The sequence below is a fragment of the Euleptes europaea genome, chromosome 15 (assembly GCF_029931775.1).
Source record: "Euleptes europaea isolate rEulEur1 chromosome 15, rEulEur1.hap1, whole genome shotgun sequence".
NCBI classification, from domain to species: Eukaryota; Metazoa; Chordata; class Lepidosauria; order Squamata; family Sphaerodactylidae; genus Euleptes; species Euleptes europaea.
The window spans coordinates 52,268,669-52,290,589 of NC_079326.1; the positions used below are offsets into that span (position 1 = coordinate 52,268,669).

General features: G+C 43.6%; 1 protein-coding gene across 2 annotated transcripts in view; it reads left to right on the forward strand.

The window, feature by feature from the left end:
• SATB2 (SATB homeobox 2) overlaps positions 1-10,766 on the forward strand; it is a 177,384-nt gene extending 166,618 nt beyond the window's left edge. For both annotated transcript variants that reach the window (XM_056861366.1, XM_056861367.1), the window contains one exon: positions 10,271-10,766. In XM_056861366.1, coding sequence (XP_056717344.1) covers positions 10,271-10,726 — 456 coding nt within the window. In that variant the 3' untranslated portion in view covers positions 10,727-10,766. The remainder of the gene's footprint in view (positions 1-10,270) is intronic.
• The last annotated feature ends 11,155 nt before the right edge of the window (positions 10,767-21,921 follow it).

The window sequence follows — 21,921 nt, forward strand, 5'->3', positions numbered from 1 at the left end:
TTGGGTGAGTTTCTATAATGTTGGGGCCTGCTGGCATTGCCAACAATTCACCCCCAAAGTGAGAAATGACAGGGCCTCCTGGCTCAAGGCAGCCCTTTGGGAATGAGCCCTGGTTAGCTCTGAGACTCTGGTAGCTAAAGAATCTGCCGCATGAGAGTGTCCAGCCCAAGCTGAGCCGTCTGTTCACATTGGTCAATTCTGACTTCGGATCCGCCTTAATGCCGATCTCAGTCCCCAGGTCCAGCTTAATACATCAGAACCACCACCTAAAAATCTAAACCTAAGCACTCAGACAAGTCATCTGCTCATCGGCTACACAAGGAACCTGAGCTCCTGCCCTCGATTCGGGAACCGACACCCTTGGAACCAGTATTGTTGGATGAGGATGTACCACCTCCTCACACACCATAGCCACCACAACTGCAGGAACTGGAGGAGTCTTTTTCCTGAATCTTTCCTCTACAGCAGAGAAAGCCTTGCACACTCTAGACGTTCATAGAACTTTATTATTTTACTTGCAAAGGTCCAACAGTTTTCGCAAAGATAAAACATTGTTTATTTGTCACTTGGGCCTGAGAAAAAGACTTAGCCTTATCTCAGACTCAGTGGATAGTTACAGCCATAAATCTCTGCTATTGATATGCTGGTGTCTCCTGTCCTTGGTCAATCCGGGCCCACTCAACAAGAGCTCGGACTTGCTCCCCTGCATTTCTGCATGTGGTACTGTTGATCAACATCTACAGAACTGCCAAGGGGTCTTCCTCAGAGATGTTTGCTCACAACTATGTGACAGACATAGATACAAGAAGAGAGTCAGCATCCAGCAAAGCTATCCTGCATTCTCTCTTCAACTAAAGGTCTCACCCCTCCTCCTGGTGAATAGCTTGTTATTCTCCCTATGTGAGATTGCAGAGAAGAACAAAGATGAAAACACTTATCTGTAACTGTCGTTCATCAAGTGTCTTCTATGCAGGCCCACATTCCCTCACTCCCGCCCTGCTATGAGTCCTTATTTCAATTTACTCGTTTTCTATCTCTCCAGCGGCTCAGGAGAACTGAGGGGAAATGACGCCCCTCCCTCTTGGAGCTCAATGGTTTCGGCAGGAAAGTGCCTCCTCGCACTCCGAGGGGAGGGGGATCCATTTCAGTTCCTTTTAGCTAAAAAGTTCTACTTCGCAGCCAGCTTGCGTATGCGCAGTCCAAATGTATGCTTGCACAGAAGACACTCGAACAACAGTTACAGGTAAACGCAACCCTGTTTTCTCTAATGTGCTTCTGGACTCCCTTCCAGCTGTTCTACTGAAGACCAGCATGGCCACCCTCTGAAACAAGTATTCTATAGAAGTCTTTTTGTCTGTGGGCTTCCTTTCTGCATTAATGGCAGATCCCCCATTCACTCAGTTTTTCCCAGGCAAGGAAACGCGGGGTCATCTGCTGAAGCTGGAGGGTGAGAGATTCAGAACAGATAAAAGGAAGTATTTCTTCACACAATGCCTAGTTAAATTGTGGAACTCCCTGCCCCAGGATGTGGTGATGGCTGCCAACTTGGTAAGCTTTAAGAGGGGAGTGGACATGTTCATGGAGGAGAGGGCTATTCATGGCTACTAGTAAAAATGGATACTAGTCATGATGCATACCTATTCTCTACAGTCTCAGAGGAGCATGCCTATTGTATTAGGTGCTGTGGAAAGCAGACAGGACAATGCTGCTGCAGTCGTCTTGTTTGGGGGCTTCCTAGAGTCACCTGGTTGGCCACTGTGTGAACAGACTGCTGGACTTGATGGGCCTTGGTCTGATCCAGCAGGCCTTTCTTATGTTCTTATGTAAAGAGGGGGAACATTTAGAGAACGAAAATGTTGCTCTTGAGCAGGCTTCAGGCCCTGCCTCTATTAACTTGGGATTGGGTGACCTTGGGCTAGTCGCAGCTCTTTTAGAGCTATTTCAGCCCCACCTCCCTCACAGGGTGACTGTTGTGGGGAAGGGAAGGGAAGGTGATTGTAAGCCGGTTTGATTCTGCCTTAAGTGGTAGAGAAAGTCAGCATATAAAAACCAACTCTTCTTCTACCTCCGGCCCAAGCAGCCGATCCCCTTCAAATTTGTCCAGTGGAAAATATAAAGACAGAGCTGTCCTTTCTTTAGGTTATGTTATTTATTTATTTGATTCGATTTCTGACTTGCCCTCCCCGGCAAAACCGGGCTCAGAGCGAGTTACAACATTCAAACAATAAACAGTCAATAAATCTAAAAATCTTTGAAACAATATACCTTCAGCCTTATACAATATACAATATACACAGCAATATACACAACAGCATTCAAGGACATTAAAGTACAAGCTTGCCGCTAGAGCAGATACAGGCCAGGCCCTCCTAAATTCAACAACGCAGATAAATGGAGGGGAAGGTAGGGAGACCAATATTGTTGACGTTCAGCGGCTGTCCTCAATTGTAGGCCTGGTGGAATACCTCTGTTTTGCAGGCCCTGCGGAACTCTTTCAAGTTATTAGGGAGAGCTTTGCACCAGGTTATTAGGGAGAGTAATAATTATTAGGTAATAATTAATATATAAAGATACTCTTTTGTATTTTTTGTATTTTGTTTTTTTTACTGTAATTTCTTTTATTATTGTATTGTTTTGTTTTGTGTTATAAAAATTTAATAAAAAATTATTTTTTAAAAAAAGGAAAGAGAACTTGGGCTGCTTCCCACATGACGTTTTTCCTAAAGGGATGTGCATTTGCGTAGAATAAAAATGCCATGTATAATGTGATGCATTAACAGGACCACGTACCTGTTTACCATATGTGTCGAAGCAGTGTGCAGCAGGTTGTTCACTGGATGTGTTAAACTATGTCGTGTCCGTAGAGGATGTTGCGTGTTGTGAGATTTACCTATCCAGGTACAAAGGGGGAGGGACCCATGCGTCGTTTCCCCAGAAGGCATGGAGAAAAACCTCTCTCTCCTATAATCTTTTCTGGCAATCTTACAAAAATGTGAAAATGGTTGTAATAGACATGAAGATACTCCATAAGGTTAACCGTTCCAGGCAGTCATCACCACGCCAGTTCTGCTACTACAAGGAAACAAATGAAGCCCACATTGTAAAACAAAAAAATCTCTATAGTTGGGGACGCAAACAGGGCAGAAATGTGACTTCTTTTTCTGGTCACCTGGGAGGGTTTATAAGTGCAACGAAATGTATCTTTCCACCAAGTTAGGGCTGTTAAATGTTAGCTGACTGGAAGAATTAACACTTAAGGAAATGTGTATCTGTATTGCCTCACTTAACCCAGAATTTTTGTAAAGCTCACTTTGCCTCTCTAATTCTGCATTCAGAAGGACCACAAAAGTTGTCTCTAGGTAAAATCATACACAACTTCGACATAGAATTAAAGGCATATCTGCTTTAGATTTGGTTCACAAATTATGTTTTGGGGGTTGGGAGTACAAAAAGGTTTTTAACCCCACTCTTCCTCCAAGGAGCTCAGGGAAACATTCCTCATTTTATCCTCGTGATAAACCCGTGAGGGTGGTTAAGCTGAGCTACTGCCCCAAGATCTCCCTGAGAGCTTCAAGGCACAGGGGAGATTGGACTCTAGATCTCCCCTAGGAGCCAGCTTGGTGTAGTGGTTAAGAGCAGTGGTTTGGAGCAGTGGACTCTGATCTGGAGAACCAGGTTCGATTCTCCACTCCTCCATATGAGCGGCGGACGCTAATCTGGTAAACTGGTTGGTTTCCCCACAGGGTGTCTGTTGTGGGAGGGGAAGGGAAGGTGATTGTAAGCTGGTTTGAGTCTGCCTTATGTGGTAGAGAAAGTCGGCATATAAAAACCAACTCCTCTCCTCCTCCTCCTCCTTCTTCTCCTTCTCCCCCTCCTCCTCCTCTTTCTTCGTGACATTCGAACACTACACCGCATTGGCTCTCCTTGTGGCACACTTAGAGCTTGACTTTTAAGTATTGAGATTCCGCTCTCTGAAGAGAGGACAGCGACTGCTGCTTTTTTTCAGATAACGATAGAAGGACAGTCAGCTGGAGCTTAAGTGGCGTTTGAGCTTCCAGCCCTCAGGATATCCCCATAGGCTTGCCTGCTGTGGAATCCCTGCACATTTCAGAGATTTTCCAGGGAATGTTCTTGTATACACACACACACACACACACACACACACACACACACACACACACACACACACACTGAGTGCCAGTTAGGGTTTCCAACCTCCAGGTAGTGGCTGGAGGTCTCCCGCTATTACAACTGATCTCCTTACGTGGGTAGGGGGTTAGACCTGTTCCTGTGAGTTTAGTGGCCACGTGGCATGTAGCAATTTAGCAGGAGCTGCCTTTCCTAGGAGATCTAGTGTTTATGTCCATGTCAGATTGCTGTTAATGATACAGGAGCAGGTCCAGTTTAAAACATGACTTTCTGTGGCTGGCTGAGCATGGCGGTGGTAGCGACCAGGTGACCATTAATTGATTTCCTCACTGAAGCATCCACGTCCTGGTTAGCCCTCGAGGACCTCCAGGGTTCCCTGGAAGACAATTTGAAACGACTGCCTTAGCTTATTACAAGTAATACAGATCATTCCCATAATGATATACTACATTATATATTTTCCTAAACTTAATCATTCCATATCATACTTCCTTCCCCGCAGGCATGTACTATTATTTTTTACACATGGTTCCCAGCTGGATTTCATTGGGGGCTTCCAAACATATTGCAGAGTTGTGTGTTTTAATAGGAGCCACTTTATCTTTTTAAAGTCAACTTTCATCATATTAGGTATCTCTCTGCCTTTTCTGTCTAAATAGGCTAATACCTTGGGAAAGTGAAAATTAATACCTCTGAAAATTAGACCAGAGCAGCCTTTAATTTCAGCTTTCCCCCCCTTTTAACAGGCAAGAGGGGTGCAGGATTCGCCGTTCCAACATTAAAGAGTAAATGCATTAGAGAAGCAGAAACGTTTGAGACCTGTGGCTAGGGGACAAAACCTGTTTCAGTTCAGATTTTCAAGGAGATGGGAAATGATTTGGGGGAAGAAATAGGAAGTCAGTTCCAGATGGTAAAAATTGCAGAGAAGACTTGCCCCTTTTACGAATGGAGGAACAGAGGAAGGAGCAAAAGCGGGGAGCGGAAGACTTACTCTGAGAAAGTCAAGGTTGCGTCAGGATCCTAAGGCTGTTTTCTTGAAAGGAGGTCACACGGGACTTCTGTCCCAATGATGGCATTTAAGGCAAGGAGGACCTCTTTGCACAACTCCTTAGACTCTACGCTTCAGAGTCAACCTGCAGCAAGGTAGTCATGGAAAATTTAGCAGCGCATGCATGATACAGCAATGCTTCTGCCTTTTTATTTTCTCATAGTGCGAAAATCTGGTCTTGTGCGAGAGGCCTGGAGAAGAAAAACGAAAAATCAAGCCTGTTTAAAAAAGATTCTTAGTCACTGTTCTAGTAACGGGAGATTTTGCATAAAGGGGAAAGGGTTAACAGTATGTGTGGAGGGAATACCCATTCATCTCCTTTTTGTGGAAGCGATTTCATTGAGAACTTTAAATTGTAGGTCAGAAAGGCGTGCGTAATGAAAACGGAGCCCCGAAGTAGTCGTGTGTGTGTGTGATCGCCACAGAAACAACCCGTGCATACAAGGCTTAAGTGTCAGGGATCCCCAGTGTCTTACATCATATCTAGTATAGCCCTAAGCTATGCTACTGATTTCAGTGGGACTTAAATACATCTGACGTCAGCAGCGGGCCTACCAGGGAGGTAGTGAGCTCTCCCTCACTGGCAGTCTTTAAGCAGAGGCTGGACAAGCACTTGTCAGGAATGCTCTAGGCTGATCCTGCATTGAGCAGGGGGTTGGACTAGATGACCTGTATGGCCCCTTCCAACTCTATGATCCTGTGATTCTAGAGCGCAATAGGTTTCGGCCTCTATGCCCTGCTTGGACCTCCAGGGCAACGATTTTGGCCGCTGTGTGAAACAGGATGCTGGACTCGATGGACCACTTGTCTGATCCAGCAGGGCTGCTCTTATGCAGGACCGACTTCTCCAGCATAAGATGCTGAAGTAACACAGTTCCTAGAGTAAGGCACTTTATTACAAAAGAGAGATGTCATCCCCCCCATATCAGGCACCTGTGTTTTCTTCCAGCCCCAAACCCCTGCTCTCTAATATTCCCTAGTTTGTGTTGTATAGAAAAGTCTGAGCCGATTTAGCAATAAATTGTTGCACTACTTCCTTTAGACTGGTGATACTATAGTATATGGTTTAAATACGGAGTTCCCCAAGGGAAACGCTAGCCTTAAAAACTATGCAGTGCCGGACCCTGCTGCTTAATGAGGTTAGGGAATTGAAGGGCTGTACCTCTTCCTCATTGTGGTTTTGGCAGATGCCACTGAGCATCACTGCAGGTTGTTGTAGGCAAGCAAGAGAGCCGAGACATGAACACATGAAACTGCCTTATACTGAACCAGACTCTTGGTCCATCAAAGTCAGTAGTGTCTACTCAGACTGTCAGTGGCTCTCCAAGGTATCAGGCAGGGTTCTTTCACATCACCTACCTGGCTAGTCCCTTTAACTGGAGATGCCAGGGATTGAACCTGGGACCTTCTGCATGTCAAGCAGATGCTAAGCAGATGCTCTACCACTGAGGCACAGCCCCTCCCCTTACAATCTCTGTAAGTTTACTGCTGCTTTGTTGCTTAAGACTGATCATAGGCTACATGCAAACATGTGTGTTAAGTGCCGTCAAGTCGCTTCCGACTCATGGCGACCCTATGAATGAAAGTCCTCCAAAATGTCCCATCTTTGACAGCCTTGCTCAGATCTTGCAAATTGAGGGCTGTGGCTTCCTTTATAGCGTCAGTCCATCTCTTGTTGGGTCTTCCTCTTTTCCTGCTACCCTCCACTTTTCCTAGCATGATTGTCTTTTCCAATGACTCTTGTCGTCCATGATGTGACCAAAATATGATAGCCTCAGTTTAGTCATTTTAGCATCTAGGGTCAGTTCAGGCTTGATTTGATCTATAACCCACTGATTTGAGTTCTTTCTTTCTTTCTTTCTTTTTTTGGCAGTCCACAGTATCCATAACACTCTCCTCCAACACCACATTTCAAAGGAATATACTTTCTTCCTGTCAGCTTTCTTCATTGTCCAGCTTTCACACCCATACATAGTAATAGGGAGTACGATGGCATGAATTAACTTGATCTTGGTGGCCCGTGACACATCCTTACACTTCAGAATCTTTTCTAGCTCCTTCATGGCTGCCCTTCCCAGTCTCCATCTCCTTCTGGTTTCTTGGCTGCAGTCTCCCTTTTGGTTGATAATGGAGCCAAGGAATAGAAAGTCTTCAACAATTTCAATTTCCTCATTGTCAACCTTAAAGTTGTGTAATTCTCCTGTAGTCATTACTTTTGTCTTCTCGATGCAAACATGTCAGGAGCAAAACCACATTTCTTGCATGTTCAAGGCTGATAGTTGGGTGAGAGTTGAGCTAAGTTGTACATATTTTCTTTGTCTGTCTGCGAGCTCAGCTTCTCTGACTTGCAGCTAATCCTGCTCTTAGCCATAGCGGTTAGATGTTTCGTTTCTGTTGATTGATCTCTAAAACCGTATCATTTATCGCCTAAGTTTAAGGAAATTGTGAAACCAGTGGTAAAGCCCAAATCCCAACCAACACTTGCCTGTAGGACAGTGAGTTAAGCTACCTGTGTCCGTTTATCTCTCGTGCAGAGAGACCAGATTTAAACAGATGTTTTGCTAGCTTTTAGCTAGAACAGAACAAGGTTTTTCCAACTATCTATAAATATATTTTAGGAATTATATATATTTTCATTAACTCTGACATCACTTATATGTTTCTAATAAAATCTTATCTATTCAACCAAGAATGTATTTCCCTGGAGGTTTGTTTTAACGATTTCTTGGAAATGGTGTTTTGAACAAATGTGCTATTTTAATGCAGCATTAGTACACATGTAACTCTCTGAAATCTTCCATGCTAGACGTGTTACAGACCTCCACAAAGTATCCCCTGATTTGATAATTGCTGTGTGACTTTTTTTTTTTTTTTTACTGCTTGATAAAAAGTAGAATGACGGGAGAATCATTGCCGATTCCAGTCAGAGAGAGCTCCAGATCATCCTGAACGTTTAATGGTTATAATCTATCAGTTCACAAACGGGTTTTGCAAATTGCCCTTGAGTCTGCTTATGGAGAAAGGTGAGGTGGAGATGTCATGTCAGGCTCAGTGAGCTTCATCCCACAAGGTTTTATTCCTTGTGTTCTAGAGCATGTTTGGCAACCGGAGGCTCAAATCATTCTGAAATCAGTCCTGCATTGCTGTGAGAGGACTGTACTTAGGTTTGCCAGGTCCCTCTTCGCCACCGGCAGTAGGTTTTTTGGGGTGGAGCCTGAGTAGGGTGGGGTTTGGGGAGGGACTTCAACGCCATAGAGTCCAATTGCCAAAGCGACCCATTTTATCCAGGGGAACCGATCTCTGTCGGCTGGAGGTCAGTTGTAATAGCGGGAGCTCTCCAGCTAGTACCTGGAGGCTGGCAACCCTAATTGTACTGGGAGCAGTGTTGCAAAGAACCCTTAAGAGGGAGAGGGGAGAGAGTCCTGGTGTGCAAGGACTAAGCTCCAGGCTCAACCAAAATCTGCCAGATCTAAGTTTAATTAAGATGAAATCCTGATGGAAATATCTTTTGTGCCAGACAAAGCCTTTCCCCCTGAGACTGTATTCTCTCCAGATCTAGAATTGCCCCCCTCCCCCATATATATCTAGTAAGTGAGATGATGGTTGTAGAGTAAGGAAGAAGCCCTTGAGTCTGCTTACTGTCCCACAAATACACATACATACACATGTCACAAAGCGATCTGCTGGGAGAACTGAGTTCACAATCCCAATCTGACACCTCCCTCCAGTATTTCTTTATACACTTACTTAAGGTATTTGTACCCTACCCACCCACCCCCATTAGGGTTGCCAATCTCCAGGTGGTAACCCAGTAGGAAAAAACACCCAAATGCTAAATTGAGAATAGCTCAAACAAAATAACCACGTGGCTCAATATAACTATCAAACACAACATATATTGTATGAGAATAACAACATCCAAAAATGTAATACAACCTATCTATCTAATACTATGGGTGCAGACCGATTTTTGTGTCTGCATGCATAGTATTAGATAGATAAGTTGTATTACATTTTTGGATGTTGCTATTCTCATATAATATACGTTGTGTTTGATAATTATATTGAGCCACGTGCTGTTATTTTGTTTGAGCTAATCTCCAGGTGGTGGCTGGAGATCTCCCGCTTTACAGCTGATCTCCAGGCAACCGAGATCAGTTCCCCTAGAGAGAAAATGACCACTTTGGCAATTGGATTCTATGGCATTGAAGTCCCACCCCCAAAAATCTCCTGGTATTTCCCAACCCGGAGCTGCCAACCCTACCCCCCCGTACACACCTCTACAAAGGTGCCCAAGGCAGCTAACAAGTAAGAAAAGATACACATGAACACATGAAGCTGCCTTATACTGGATCAGACCCTTGGTTCATCAAAGTCAGTATTGTCTGCTCAGACCAGCAGTGGCTCTCCAGGGTCCCAGGCAGAGGTCTTTCACATTACCTACTCCCCTAGTCCCTTAAACTGGAGACGCCGGGGATTGGACCTGGGACCTTCTGCATGCCAAGCAGATGCTCTACCACTGAGCCACAAAATATAAAAACCCATTCAGGTAATTCCAATCCAATAAACATAGTTTCAACCATGGAATGACTGTCTTAATTAAGCTCTCAGAAGTAGTTCATACTTAAATCTCGGCTGTGGCTTCTCTTCATAAGCTAGAAGTGTGGCCCCCCCTCCCCCACGCCACAATCTAGCTAAAGGTAATGTCTGATGTATGGAATCCACATGGGAGGCTACACATTGAAGCCCAATCCACACATTTCTGGACTCTGAAAAAAAGAGGAGAAAGTGTGCATGAATCAGGCTCACATATAGATGCGCCCCTAACTTGTGTAAAAGGATCCCAGGAAAGGGTGTGAACCGAACCCAGCGTTACCTTCCTCTTTTCTCATTTAATATTTATTTATTTGGTACAGTTCCCCTATCCAGAATTAAACAAGTCCATAATATGAATGTGTTAGGACTGTTCTCAGTGTTTTTAAATACTTGACCGGTTTCGGTTCTTTTAAAGATTAGGCAGATTTTCCTGTGTGCAGTATTTATTAAATGCCTATGCCCTTTCTGTCTTTACAGGTTCTTCATAGACAGCAGTCGCAGCCTGCCAAGGAAAACTCACCTCCGAGAGAAGAAGCCCCACCCCCGCCTCCAGAGGACACGTGCACCAAAAAAACGAGATCCCGTACCAAGATTTCTTTGGAGGCTTTGGGCATCCTTCAGAGTTTCATCCACGACGTGGGCCTCTATCCAGACCAGGAGGCCATCCACACTTTGTCTGCTCAGTTGGATCTCCCTAAACACACCATCATCAAATTCTTCCAGAACCAGCGTTACCACGTGAAACATCACGGGAAGCTAAAAGAGCATTTGGGGACTGTGGTGGATGTGGCGGAATACAAAGACGAGGAGCTTCTGACTGAGTCAGAAGAGAATGACAGTGAGGAAGGCTCGGAGGAGATGTACAAAGTGGAAACGGAAGAGGAGAACCCCGACAAAAACAAGGCCACGACATCAGAAACTGACCAGAGATAATGTGAAACCCCCACAGGCAAAGCAATACATTATTCCAACTTTTTGGGGGGGGTAGGTGGGGCTTTGTTTTTTTTTAAGTGTTTGTTTCCCCCCCCCGATGTTCATCATGATGATATGCAAATTGAACGATTGTTTTGCATAGCCCATCCAGACATCCCCTTAGGCACTTGCGTGTTCACTCTTTTTTACGTTCGAGACAATGTTAATTGTAATTCACATGGTTAACCTTGCACTTATCAAAGGAAGCTCTAGCAAGTTACAGGATGGGACAGACCAATGAAATCAATGAAGGAAATAGTTGTGTGGGTGTGTATATGTATATATTTACACATATACGTATAAATATATGTAAATATATATATATATGTGAAATTTGCATGGGACGTAACTTTACAATCTGAAAGTAAAGACTGTGAAATGAGCCCGTTAAAGATGAGTCATGTTTTGTATATCGAAAAACCACTTCACAATGAGTTGCTTTGGCTTTTAGATAAACTGCTGCCTGCTCTCAGGGTGTGGTGACTATTTTGGAAGACCTATTTATTTTCTATGTTTATCCCTGGTCTTTTTTATTATTATTATGGCTTCCTCTTGGCAGCTTGATAGGTAATTTTTGAGGTATGCATTTGAAAATGTAGATCAACACTGCCACACACACACAAAAAGTGAAATTATGGGAGGAGAAAAGGAAGGGGTGGGTGGGAAATCAGGGCACCTTAAAAAAAAAAATCCCAACCCAAGTAAGCTTAAAAACGCCTCCGTCCACATTGCACATTGAAAGTAACGGAGCATGTTTGGTTGGTCGTCTTTTCTGTATCGAACAGATGGATTTTTGTGGACTTTTTTTGGTGGGAAATTCAGAGGGACTGAAGACTAATGAAATCTCCGTGAAAAGCAGTCCTTACGAGATTTAATTGATGGAATTTCACACTAAGACATGCTTCTCAGTGGTGTTGTTTTCCAAAGGAGCAAACCGTCCGCCTCTTGCCACGCAGCTTCCATTCGCTGCAGTGGGGCCTGAGCATCTGGCGTGCTTATTTATTTGCTCCCCTCGCATCCGTCAGTTATTAATGTTTAGGGACACTGTTCGTGATACCTGTCGGGGTCGCTTTTCAGCGACACTTTCACAAATCACAACCCTCCGCCTGGAGCAAACTTGACTGCTTCTTTGTCAGCGAAAGGCTTTCCGGGACCGAAATTCCCGCTGTACCTCTCTCGTTTCTCCCGTGTTTCTATTTCTTACACTTCAGATTTAATTATCTCAGTGAGACAAGCGGTTCTTAGCCAACCGCCTCCCAAGGTGCACGGCAGACTTGTTGGGAATGCGCGTTTGAACTTGCTGCCACTCTAGGCGGTAAGAGTCAGGATTTCCGGGGTGTCACTTCCTCCAAATGAGCTGACAGTTTTTTCCCCCCAGTGACCCAGCATAGCAATTCCATTACATAAAGCAGAACAAACACCGACTGGCTTTTCAGTAGTCGGAGCATTAAAGCTGCAATCTGCTATGGCCTCCGACAGGTTTTTGAAGCTGCGGTTCAGAAGTGACTCCAGCAGGCTGGCTCTTCCTCTTCTGCAGAATGATTTTTCAGAGGAATTTTTTTTTTTAACTTCCTTCCTAATGCGTCCGGATTGCTTTTGGATCCTTAAACTCATCGCTAGGCGCTTTTTTGTTTTGTTTTGTTTTTGACATCTGCTTTGTAACTTTTTAACAAAGACCTCATGCAATATCACTCGGGAAAGCTACGTTAACGTTTCTTGCACAGGCATTGTAATATAACTGTTAATACTATTTATATATTTTGAAAGGTATAAAAAGGCAGGCATTAAAACCAACCTCTGTACAGGGTGTTACTCCAAACGTAACAGCGTACAGGGAGAAGATACGTTGCAATACAAGCTACTTCTAGCTGCTCAGTAACCTCCGGAGTTTTTAAAAAGGGACTTTTCCACAGTCAGCATATGATATCCACAATGTACCTGCATATACATTTCATATACCCTTGAAAGACCATGTCGGCTTGCTCACTTTTTAAACTCTTCCTCCTTTACTCTGTAGTATGCTGCAGTTTTAATCAAAGTTCAGTAGGTGCTGCGTTATGTTCTCTGAGTTACTCTTTTTCCAGCGGTTAATCTGAAACTCTTGCGGAAATCAAAACATTTATGTAATACTGGTCAAGCTCTCATAAGGTGATTCATCTCTTCAGCATCAGCATATTGTTTTTTTAAAACACTTCAACCAAAAATATTGAGTTGGTTCCTCTCCCCCCCCCCCGATGCTGAGTCTTGCCTTTATTATTGTTATTATTATTTTTAAAATTTCACTGCCAATTTTGCAGTGGCTCTTCGAAGTAAATCTGTGGGCATTTTCGCCTGTGGTCTTGCCAGAACTTTGCGAATTACAATGCATATATGTCTATTTATTCAATATTCATCATATAATATCTATTTGGAAAAAGAATCTTTTCTTGTAGTGCCTCTTAACAAAGCACAATTTTTCGCCTTTTTTTGTGAAATAAGAGAAAACTTTAAAAAAAATTGTGTTATTGCGGTATCAACAATGTGAATGAGGATTAACATATTGTAAATGTTCTTTTTCCATGTAAATCAACTTGATCTTTGTTATCACTAAGTGATAATTAAATTTTAACTTATGTGCATTGTTAGTCTGTTAGAATTTTTTGGTTGTTGAAATAAAACACATTCAGTAAATGACTTAATTTGTGAAGTCATTCTTGGGTGGGTCCTCCGTTTTACCTCCACCAATGGTTGCAAATCTTCAGAGTCAAAAGTAACCCTCATTTTTTAATTCTAAAAATGTGGTATAAATCACAATCCATAGAGCCCTTTTATCCATGTACAAGAGCTTGCAAAAACATTACATGTATTATTCGAACTTAGAGTTGCCAGGTCTAGCTGGAGATCTCCTCCTATTACAACTGATCTCCAGCCGAGAGAGATCAGGTTACCTGGAGAAAAGGACTGCTTTGGCAATTGGACTCTATGGCATTGAAGGCCCTCCCCTCCTTAAACCATGCCCTCCTCAGGCTCCACCCCAAAAACCTCCCGCCAGTTGCAAAGAGGGACCTGGCAACCCTATTCTAACTACAGCCCGTTCCTGTTACAGAGCATGCCACTTTTAAAATTTCATGAGTTAAAAAGCAGATAGCACAGTTGAGAGGGCTCAGAAATCACTTTCAGAAGATGTAAACAGTCCAGATAACCCCTCTAAGTGATGGCCATAACTGACCCTAATTATATCCTGATATTTCAATTCCTAGGGTCAGTTTATCAATACAAATGAACGGTGTAATGAAATCAAATATCAATTCAACCATCCTCTCTGCTTTTTTGCCCCTTTTATGCTGATTTCTATTTTTTAAACAGCCATAAATGATGGCTTGTGTGTGCCCTCTCCAAAGGGTTCCTGACATCTTTCAATGGCCATAATATTTATTTCTAGCAGAGACATCCAGCTAAAATGTGTAATGCTGGGTAAAGTGTGTAATCGAGGAACGCTGGAATTAATAAAGCGCTGAAAATGTATAAGAAAATTTGGAGGGATGCTTGCGAATGAATGGAACGTATTGCCCCAAATTCTCAAGTCTGTGTGAATTAAATCCTCAGAAACTACAGACATTGTTAAGAAGGAGAAGAGTTGGTTTTTTATATGCCGACTTTCTCTACCACTTAAGGAAGAATCAAACCGGCTTACAATCACCTTCCCTTCCCCACAACAGACACCCTGTGAGGTAGGTGGGGCTGAGAGAGCTGTGACTAACCCAAGGTCACTCAGCTGGCTTCCTGTGTAGGAGTGGGGAAACAAATCCAGTCCACCAGATTAGCCCCCGCCGCTCATGTGGAGGAGTGGGGAATCAAACCCGGTTCTCCAGATCAGAGTCCACTGCTCCAAACCACTGCTCTTAACCACTGCACCACCCTAGAGTTGTAATGTTGTGTAGCAATCCTCCTCCTCCCATTTGCCAGTTTTTGTGCATTTGAGGCATGTGTATGTGGTGTTGTAGAGTGCTGCTGACAGTGACTATGTATTTGCATTTTTGTGCTGTTTTGGGATCCCTACATATTTCTGTGCACACCTTTGATGTTAAAAATGTTAAAAACCTCCAGGTCCCTGGCCAATCTGGCCTGGAGGAAAATTCCTTCCTGACCCCAAAGTGGTGATCGGCATTTTGCTGGGCATGTAAGGAAGGGCCATGAGAGCCAAGCACTGACTCATCCCTTCCTGCCCTCCCTCTCACAATCTGCCTAAGTTCACAGAATCAGCCTTGCTGTCAGATGGCCATCTAGCCTTTGCTTAAAAAGCTCCAGCGAAGGAGAGCCCACCACCAGATGCCGGAAGATGGCAGGGCAGGAATTCCTATAATACTGTATAATTTTGTTTAAGCAATGTTATTCTCCCTATGGTCAATAGTTCCAGTGAGTAGCTGTGTTGGTCTACAGTAGAACAGCTGGATTTGAATCTAGGAGCACCCCAGGGACCAACAAAATTGTTTGGGCTAGATACCTGATGAGTGGAGCTTTGTCTCTCAGCGGCTCATACCCCAAAGAATCTTGTTGGTCACTGGGGGTGCTACTAAATTCGAATCTCGCTGTTCCGTGGTAAACAGTAAGTTTTCATCAGTTTTCAAGAAGATGTTACCTTTTCCAGAACGCTCAGGCAAAATGCACTTTTGATCTGGGTCGAAGAAATGACAGAAGCTATGAGTGGCTGTCGATCCAGGCTCTGAAAGGTTTTATGCATGTCACGGAACAAGGGGGCAAAATGGGGCTGTACCACTTCTGACCACAGGTGGGGAGGGTTGCATTTTTAATGTTCCCCAGCATTGACGTTTTAACGTTCCCCAGTTTCCCTCTCTGGAAAAAAAATTAGCACACCTGGAAGAAAGTTTCTAGCCCAACTCTTTGCATGTTGTGCTAGTTTTCTTCTTGCATGGGGATCGTTAATATAAAGGAAAATGTAAGCCCCTCACCTACAATCTGGAGTGGTACAATCCAATTGACTACCTGTGAATTCTGCAATGTCATTTACATCTCATCTGTATATGGAAACCAAGTTTCCACTAATGCATATGGCTGCCAGCTCCAGGTTGGGAAATACCTGGAGATTTTGGGGGTGGAGCCTGAGGGGGGCGGGGGTTGGAGAGGGGAGGGACTTCAATGCCATAGAGTCCAATGGCCAAAGCAGCCATTGGGGAACTGATCTCTGCAACCTGGAGATCAGTTGTAATAGCAGGAGATCTCAGGCCACCACCTGGAGATTGGCAACCCTACTAATGCCTCTGAGGCAAAAACAAGAAGAGTTGGTTTTTAGATGCCGACTTTCTCTACCACTTAAGGCAGAATCAAACTGACTTACAAGCTCCTTCCCCTCCCCACAACCGACACCCTGTGAGGTTGGTGGGGCTGAGAGAGCTCTAAGAGAGCTGTGACTAGCTCAAGGTCACCAGGCTGGCTTCATGTGGAGGAGTGGGGAAACCAACCCGGTTCACCAGATTAGCCTCCGCCGCTCATGTGGAGGAGTGGGGGATCAAACCCGGTTCTCCAGATCAGACTCCACCACTCCAAACCACTGCTCTTAACCACTACACCACGCTGGCCCCTAACAAACCCTTACCACCATGTGACTAAGATCACATTATGCAAGCATTTGCATGTATCATTTGCATGCCATCTTCTGATCACTGGGGGTGTGGAGGGAGGAGGTAGTTGTGAATTTCCTGCATTGTGCAGGGGGTTGGACTTGATGGCCCTGGTGGTCCCTTCCAACTCTATGATTCTATGTATGTTTATTTCAAAGATTGGTATCTTGCCTTCCCACTATCTTCAAGATGGCTTGTGAATATGTTTTGCCTTCAATTCCACCAGCAAATCCTCCCTTCTAAAACAAAACAATGGGCTCCCTCATCCCATACTTAATGTCCACCCACACTAGAGGGTCAATATCCGTTGGTGTTCCCTTTTGGTGTGTTATCAGGACAATGAGTAGGGTTGCCAGCTCCGGGTTGTGAAATACCTGGAGATTTTGGGGGTGGAGCCTGAGGAGGGTGGGGTTTGGAGAGGGCAGGGACTTCAATGCCATACAGTCCAATTGCCAAAACGGCCATTTTCTTCAGGAGAACTGATCTCTGTCGCCTGGAGATCAGTTGTAATAGCGGGAGATCTCCAGCTAGTACCTGGAGGTTGGCATCCCTAACAATGAGCAAGTACCTGCCTGGGGAAAGGGCAACTAAAAACAACATGGTGGCAGTTTGGCCCATTCGTACCACACAATCTGCTGTGAGGAAATAGCTGTGTGGACAGACCCTGCCAACAGACCCGATTCCTATGTGTGTCCTGGAATAAAATCCTTTTTTTTTCCTGCCGGCGAAGCTGTTCTAACAGGGCTCATATTCATTCAATAGACTTCCTGTCAGAGCTGACATGAAATTTCCCTGTCAGAATTTTGAAATTCAAAATGGCTGATAATGCACAGCTGTGCAGCAATGAAACATCAATGAAAACAAATAAAAACCAATATTCCCCATGACTGGAAGGTAGTGGAGACGTCTTTGCAAGAATTTGCACAGCCGATGCTTGTATTTGACTGCTCCACAGTTATGCGGACATATAACTTAACCAATGAAGACCGCCTCAGAGGACTGCAGTGCCAACTAGTCTTCCCCATGATGAATTGCTGAGTCTACAGAAAGTATGCATTATATAGTTCAGTAGGTGAACCAAGTATTCTGTCGAAGGTTTTCACGGTCAGAGTTCGTTGGTTCTTGTAGGTTATCCGGGCTGTGTGACCGTGGTCTTGGTATTTTCTTTCCTGACGTTTCGCCAGCAGCTGTGGCCGGCATCTTCAGAGGAGTAACACTGAAGGACAGTGTCTCTCAGTGTCAAAGTGTGTAGGAAGAGTAATATATATAGTCAGAAGGGGGTAATATATATATTACTCTTCCTACACATTTGACACTGAGAGACACTGTCCTTCAGTGTTACTCCTCTGAAGATGCCGGCCACAGCTGCTGGCGAAACATCAGGAAAGAAAATACCAAGACCACGGTCACACAGCCCGGATAACCTACAAGAACCAAAGTATTATTCTGTTTAGCCCCAATTAATTAAATTTCAAAACAGTAACAATTAATTGCATATCTATTCAAAATCAAATCAAATTAAAATTAAATTAAAACTTTTTAATTGAAACTTATTCAACGAAACTGATGAACTTGATCCAGTGGTACCAGCTCTTCTGGAAAAAAATTCTGATAGTTTCCACCAAATTTGCCAGCATAGTGCCGGGACTTGATCTATTGTAAATTAGTGAACAACACATTTGAAGGGGCCCACCTCTAGTGCCCCCTGCTGCCCCCTTGCCTCTTAGTGCCCCCCTAGGTAATCCCACCACCCTCCAGGGGATGGTACTGCCCACTTTGGGAACCATTGATCTAGAGCACTGGTTCCCAACCGGGGGTCCATGGACCCCCAGGGGTCCGCGAGAACTAAATTAAGGTCCGCGAAACAAAGTTATAAACCCATAATAAATTAATATTTTCAATTAAAAGTTCTCTATTATAAAAAAAACATATTCAAATATTATTCTAAGTTTAATGTTTAACTAACAGTTATGATTAAAGTTTATTTTCAAATTCTCTGAATTTTTATTTTGAACCTTGGTGTCCCTGCACCGAACAAAAAAGTCCTAGGGGTCCCTGGTCAAAAAAAGGTTGGGAACCACTGATCTAGAGCAACGGAGCCTTATGCTGTCTCTTGTAATATTTTATTTACAAATATACGGACAGAGCACAGAGGAAGCAAACCAGCATCCCTGTAGCCGGCACCAAATCCGCTAATCCGCTGTCAGAAGACCATTCCACCCCTCCATCAGATGGATCCACAGTTCAATGCCCAGCTCTCTCACTCAAATTCAAACTATTCCCCTTGAGATCTGGCCCCTTGAGAGTTCTTATCCGGCCCGCGAGTAGGGTTGCCCGGTCCCTCTTCGCCACTGATGGGAGGCTTTGGGGTGGAGCCTGACGAGGGCGGGGTTTGGGGAGGGACTTCAAAGCCATAGAGTCCGATTGCCAAAGCAGCCATTTTCTCCAGGGGAACTGATCTCTATCGGCTGGAGATCAGTTGTAAGAGCAGGAGACCTCCAGCTAGTATCTGGAAGCTCCAAGGAGAAAAACTCACTATCCCTATTAAGTTATACTGGCAAAAAAGAAACTATATCAAATACATATATTCAGGTTCAACAAACAGTGCAAACACGCAACAAAGCTAAAGGTGTCTATCTAAGGTATGCAAAATTATATACAAAAATATGTACAAAAGCTGTTCTCAAAGTGACAGCAATAATCAATAAAGCACAATGGCTATCTCCAGCGGGACTGAAAGAGTTCAATGTAGAACAGTCCAAAGCTAATAGCTTGATATATCAACGTCTGCAGGAACCAAGGCTGCTTCACATTTCTAAGCAAGTGAAAGGTAACAGAGGAAACGCTATCCCGGATATTGTAGCTCTTTCACCATATGCTTGGCTTCATCAGCCCCAGCGGTAGAGGACAAAGCCCACAGTATATAAACCTTCAAGGAGATTCTTGTAAATGAATCAGAGGATTTCAAATTTTTATTTTGTTTTTAATCTTTTTATTTTAGCTCCCAAAGAAGTGGGCTGCTATCTGGAAGCTGGCAACCCCACCCACGAGCCAACCGAGACAGCCACCCCCCACCCAGTCCCGATCAGGGCTGGTGAGGCATGGCCCGGCCAACCAAGTGACATTTATGTCATACCCGGCCCTCTTAACAATTGAGCTCGACACCCCTGCCCTAATCTGTCTTCCCTCTAGCTCTGTCACCTTCTGAATCCTGGATTACCAGCCGCTGCCACCACCCAGCATAAACTAACATTGTAAAAGACATTACAGTCTTTGAACAACCCTTCATAATGATCAAGGAAGCCACATTCGCAATGGCCAAGATTTTATTTCTAAAATGCTGTGTATCTTAAAACAATTGCTGCACCTATTTTCCTGCTTCATAATGAGCACAGGTACAGGCACTTTCCTTGGTACTGTGAAGTTCATAAAGGCCGATTAACCCTTCCCAGGTGGTAAGCGTCAAGAAATAGCTGCTGTGATTTCATCCATCACGAATCTTAGGGGGAACGTTCTATTTTGGTGTAGGGGATATGTGCAGAAAATAGCACTTTGGGGAAACATATGGGTACTTCTTCCAAACCTTCAAAAAATGATCATTTGGTAGCTACTATGGCAGAAATATTTTTATTAATCATGCTTCTATTTCTCCATACTTTACCTGCTGCTGTTGTCTCTTGTCAAACATATTTAAGTCTCTCAGACATATGTATTTCCATTCTAAATTGAACGTGAGGGGAAAAAATAAACATAGAACTGTTTTGTTAATTATGGTCGTGAACATACTGTCTTTTTTTTCTTTTTTTTTCTTTTTTTGTAACCTACAATTCATTATTAGCTTTGTAATCCTCTTGCAGACAGGAAGAAAAATTAACTGAAACATTCTTGATTTGTAACTGCTGACTTCTGACACCAAAATGCTGAAGATCTGTATAGTTTCAAAGCATGGACAAAATATACATAAAACACCCCACTTCCTTTTAGAACAGAAAGTGCCCTGATAAATTAAAAAAAAAACTATTTAAAAGTTATTTGAACTACAAGTTGAGTATCCCATATTCAGACTGCTTGGGACCAGAAGAGTTCCGTATTTCGGATCTTTCCATATATTGGAATATTTTGGAATTTTTGCATATACATAATGAGACATCTTGGGGCTGGGATGCAAATTCATTTATTTTTTATATACACTTTATACACATAGCCTGAATGTAATTTTTAACAATATTTTTAATAATTTTTGTGTACATTGAACCATCAGAAAGCAAAGGTGTAACTATCTCACCAGAATACCTGTATCAGCTGTTAAAGAAGAGCAACCACAAACAGCAAACAAACTAACAACGGCAGGCTTTCCGTCTCCATCTACAGTGCAGTGTACATTGTATTTTATTTTTTTAGGTGAGAGGAAACATTGAAAGTAGGCAGCACAGATCTGCCTGCATGCTGGCTTGAATAGGGTTGCCAACCACCAGGTACTAGCTGGAGATCTCCTGCCTTTACAACAGATCTCCAGCTGTTAGAGGTCAGTTCCCCTGGAGAAAATGGCTGCTTTGGCCATTGGACCCTATGGCATTGAAGTCCCTCCCCTCCCCAAACCCTGCCCTCCTCAGGCTCTGCCCCCCAAAACCCTCCTGCCAGTTACAAAGAGGGAGTTGGCAACCTTAGGCTTGAAGGGTCTGGTTATTGGATCAGTCTGGATATGGGATGTCCAAATAAGGGATACGCTACCTGTATTTAAAAACTATTTAAAGTTTTGGGGTTTTTTTTTTAATGCATATTCTAACAAAAGGATTAGATCCTGAGTAGAGGTGCTTGACAGTTAGTTTAATTGAACCCAATGGGACCTATTTCAGAATGAAACTGCAACTAAATGCTGGAATTTAGAGGCTTCCAAGATTAATACAAACTGGATGCAAAACATCTAGCAGCGATATGGGTGAAGCTTGCTGTGAACAGTGCCAGTTCTGGACTTTTGTACTCCTGCTCTGAGAGGTTGAATCCAGAGGGCTTACACACCTCCTTGAATCACGAGGAAAAGTGGGGTACAAATGTTTTAAATAAACAAATTTTAACAAATAAGTAACATAAGAGGCCTGTCCCAGTGATGGTACAGGACACTGTTTTATTATGTTTGTGGTCAGTGTTTTTAATTATATTTTTATATAACATTGTAATCTGCCTTGCCTCTTTTGTGAGAGAAGTGGGTTAAAATGTAGGAAGTGCAATATCCTTGATCCACCCAAAGTGAAACCGGTTTCTTTCCCAACTAGGAAGACGAGTTATTGACTGTTATTGACGAGTGAACTCACGACGCATCCCTCCTCCTATGAGTGAAGTAGGTCCTCCCCTCACACACAGGGTTGCCAACCTCCAGGTACTAACTGGAGATCTTCTGCTATAACAACTGATTTCTAGCCGATAGAGATCAGTTCACCTGGAGAGAATGGCCGCTTTGGCAATTGGTTTTTGAGGAGGGGGGGTTGGGGGAGGGGAGGGACTTCAATGCCATAGAGTCCAATTGCCAAAGCAGCCATT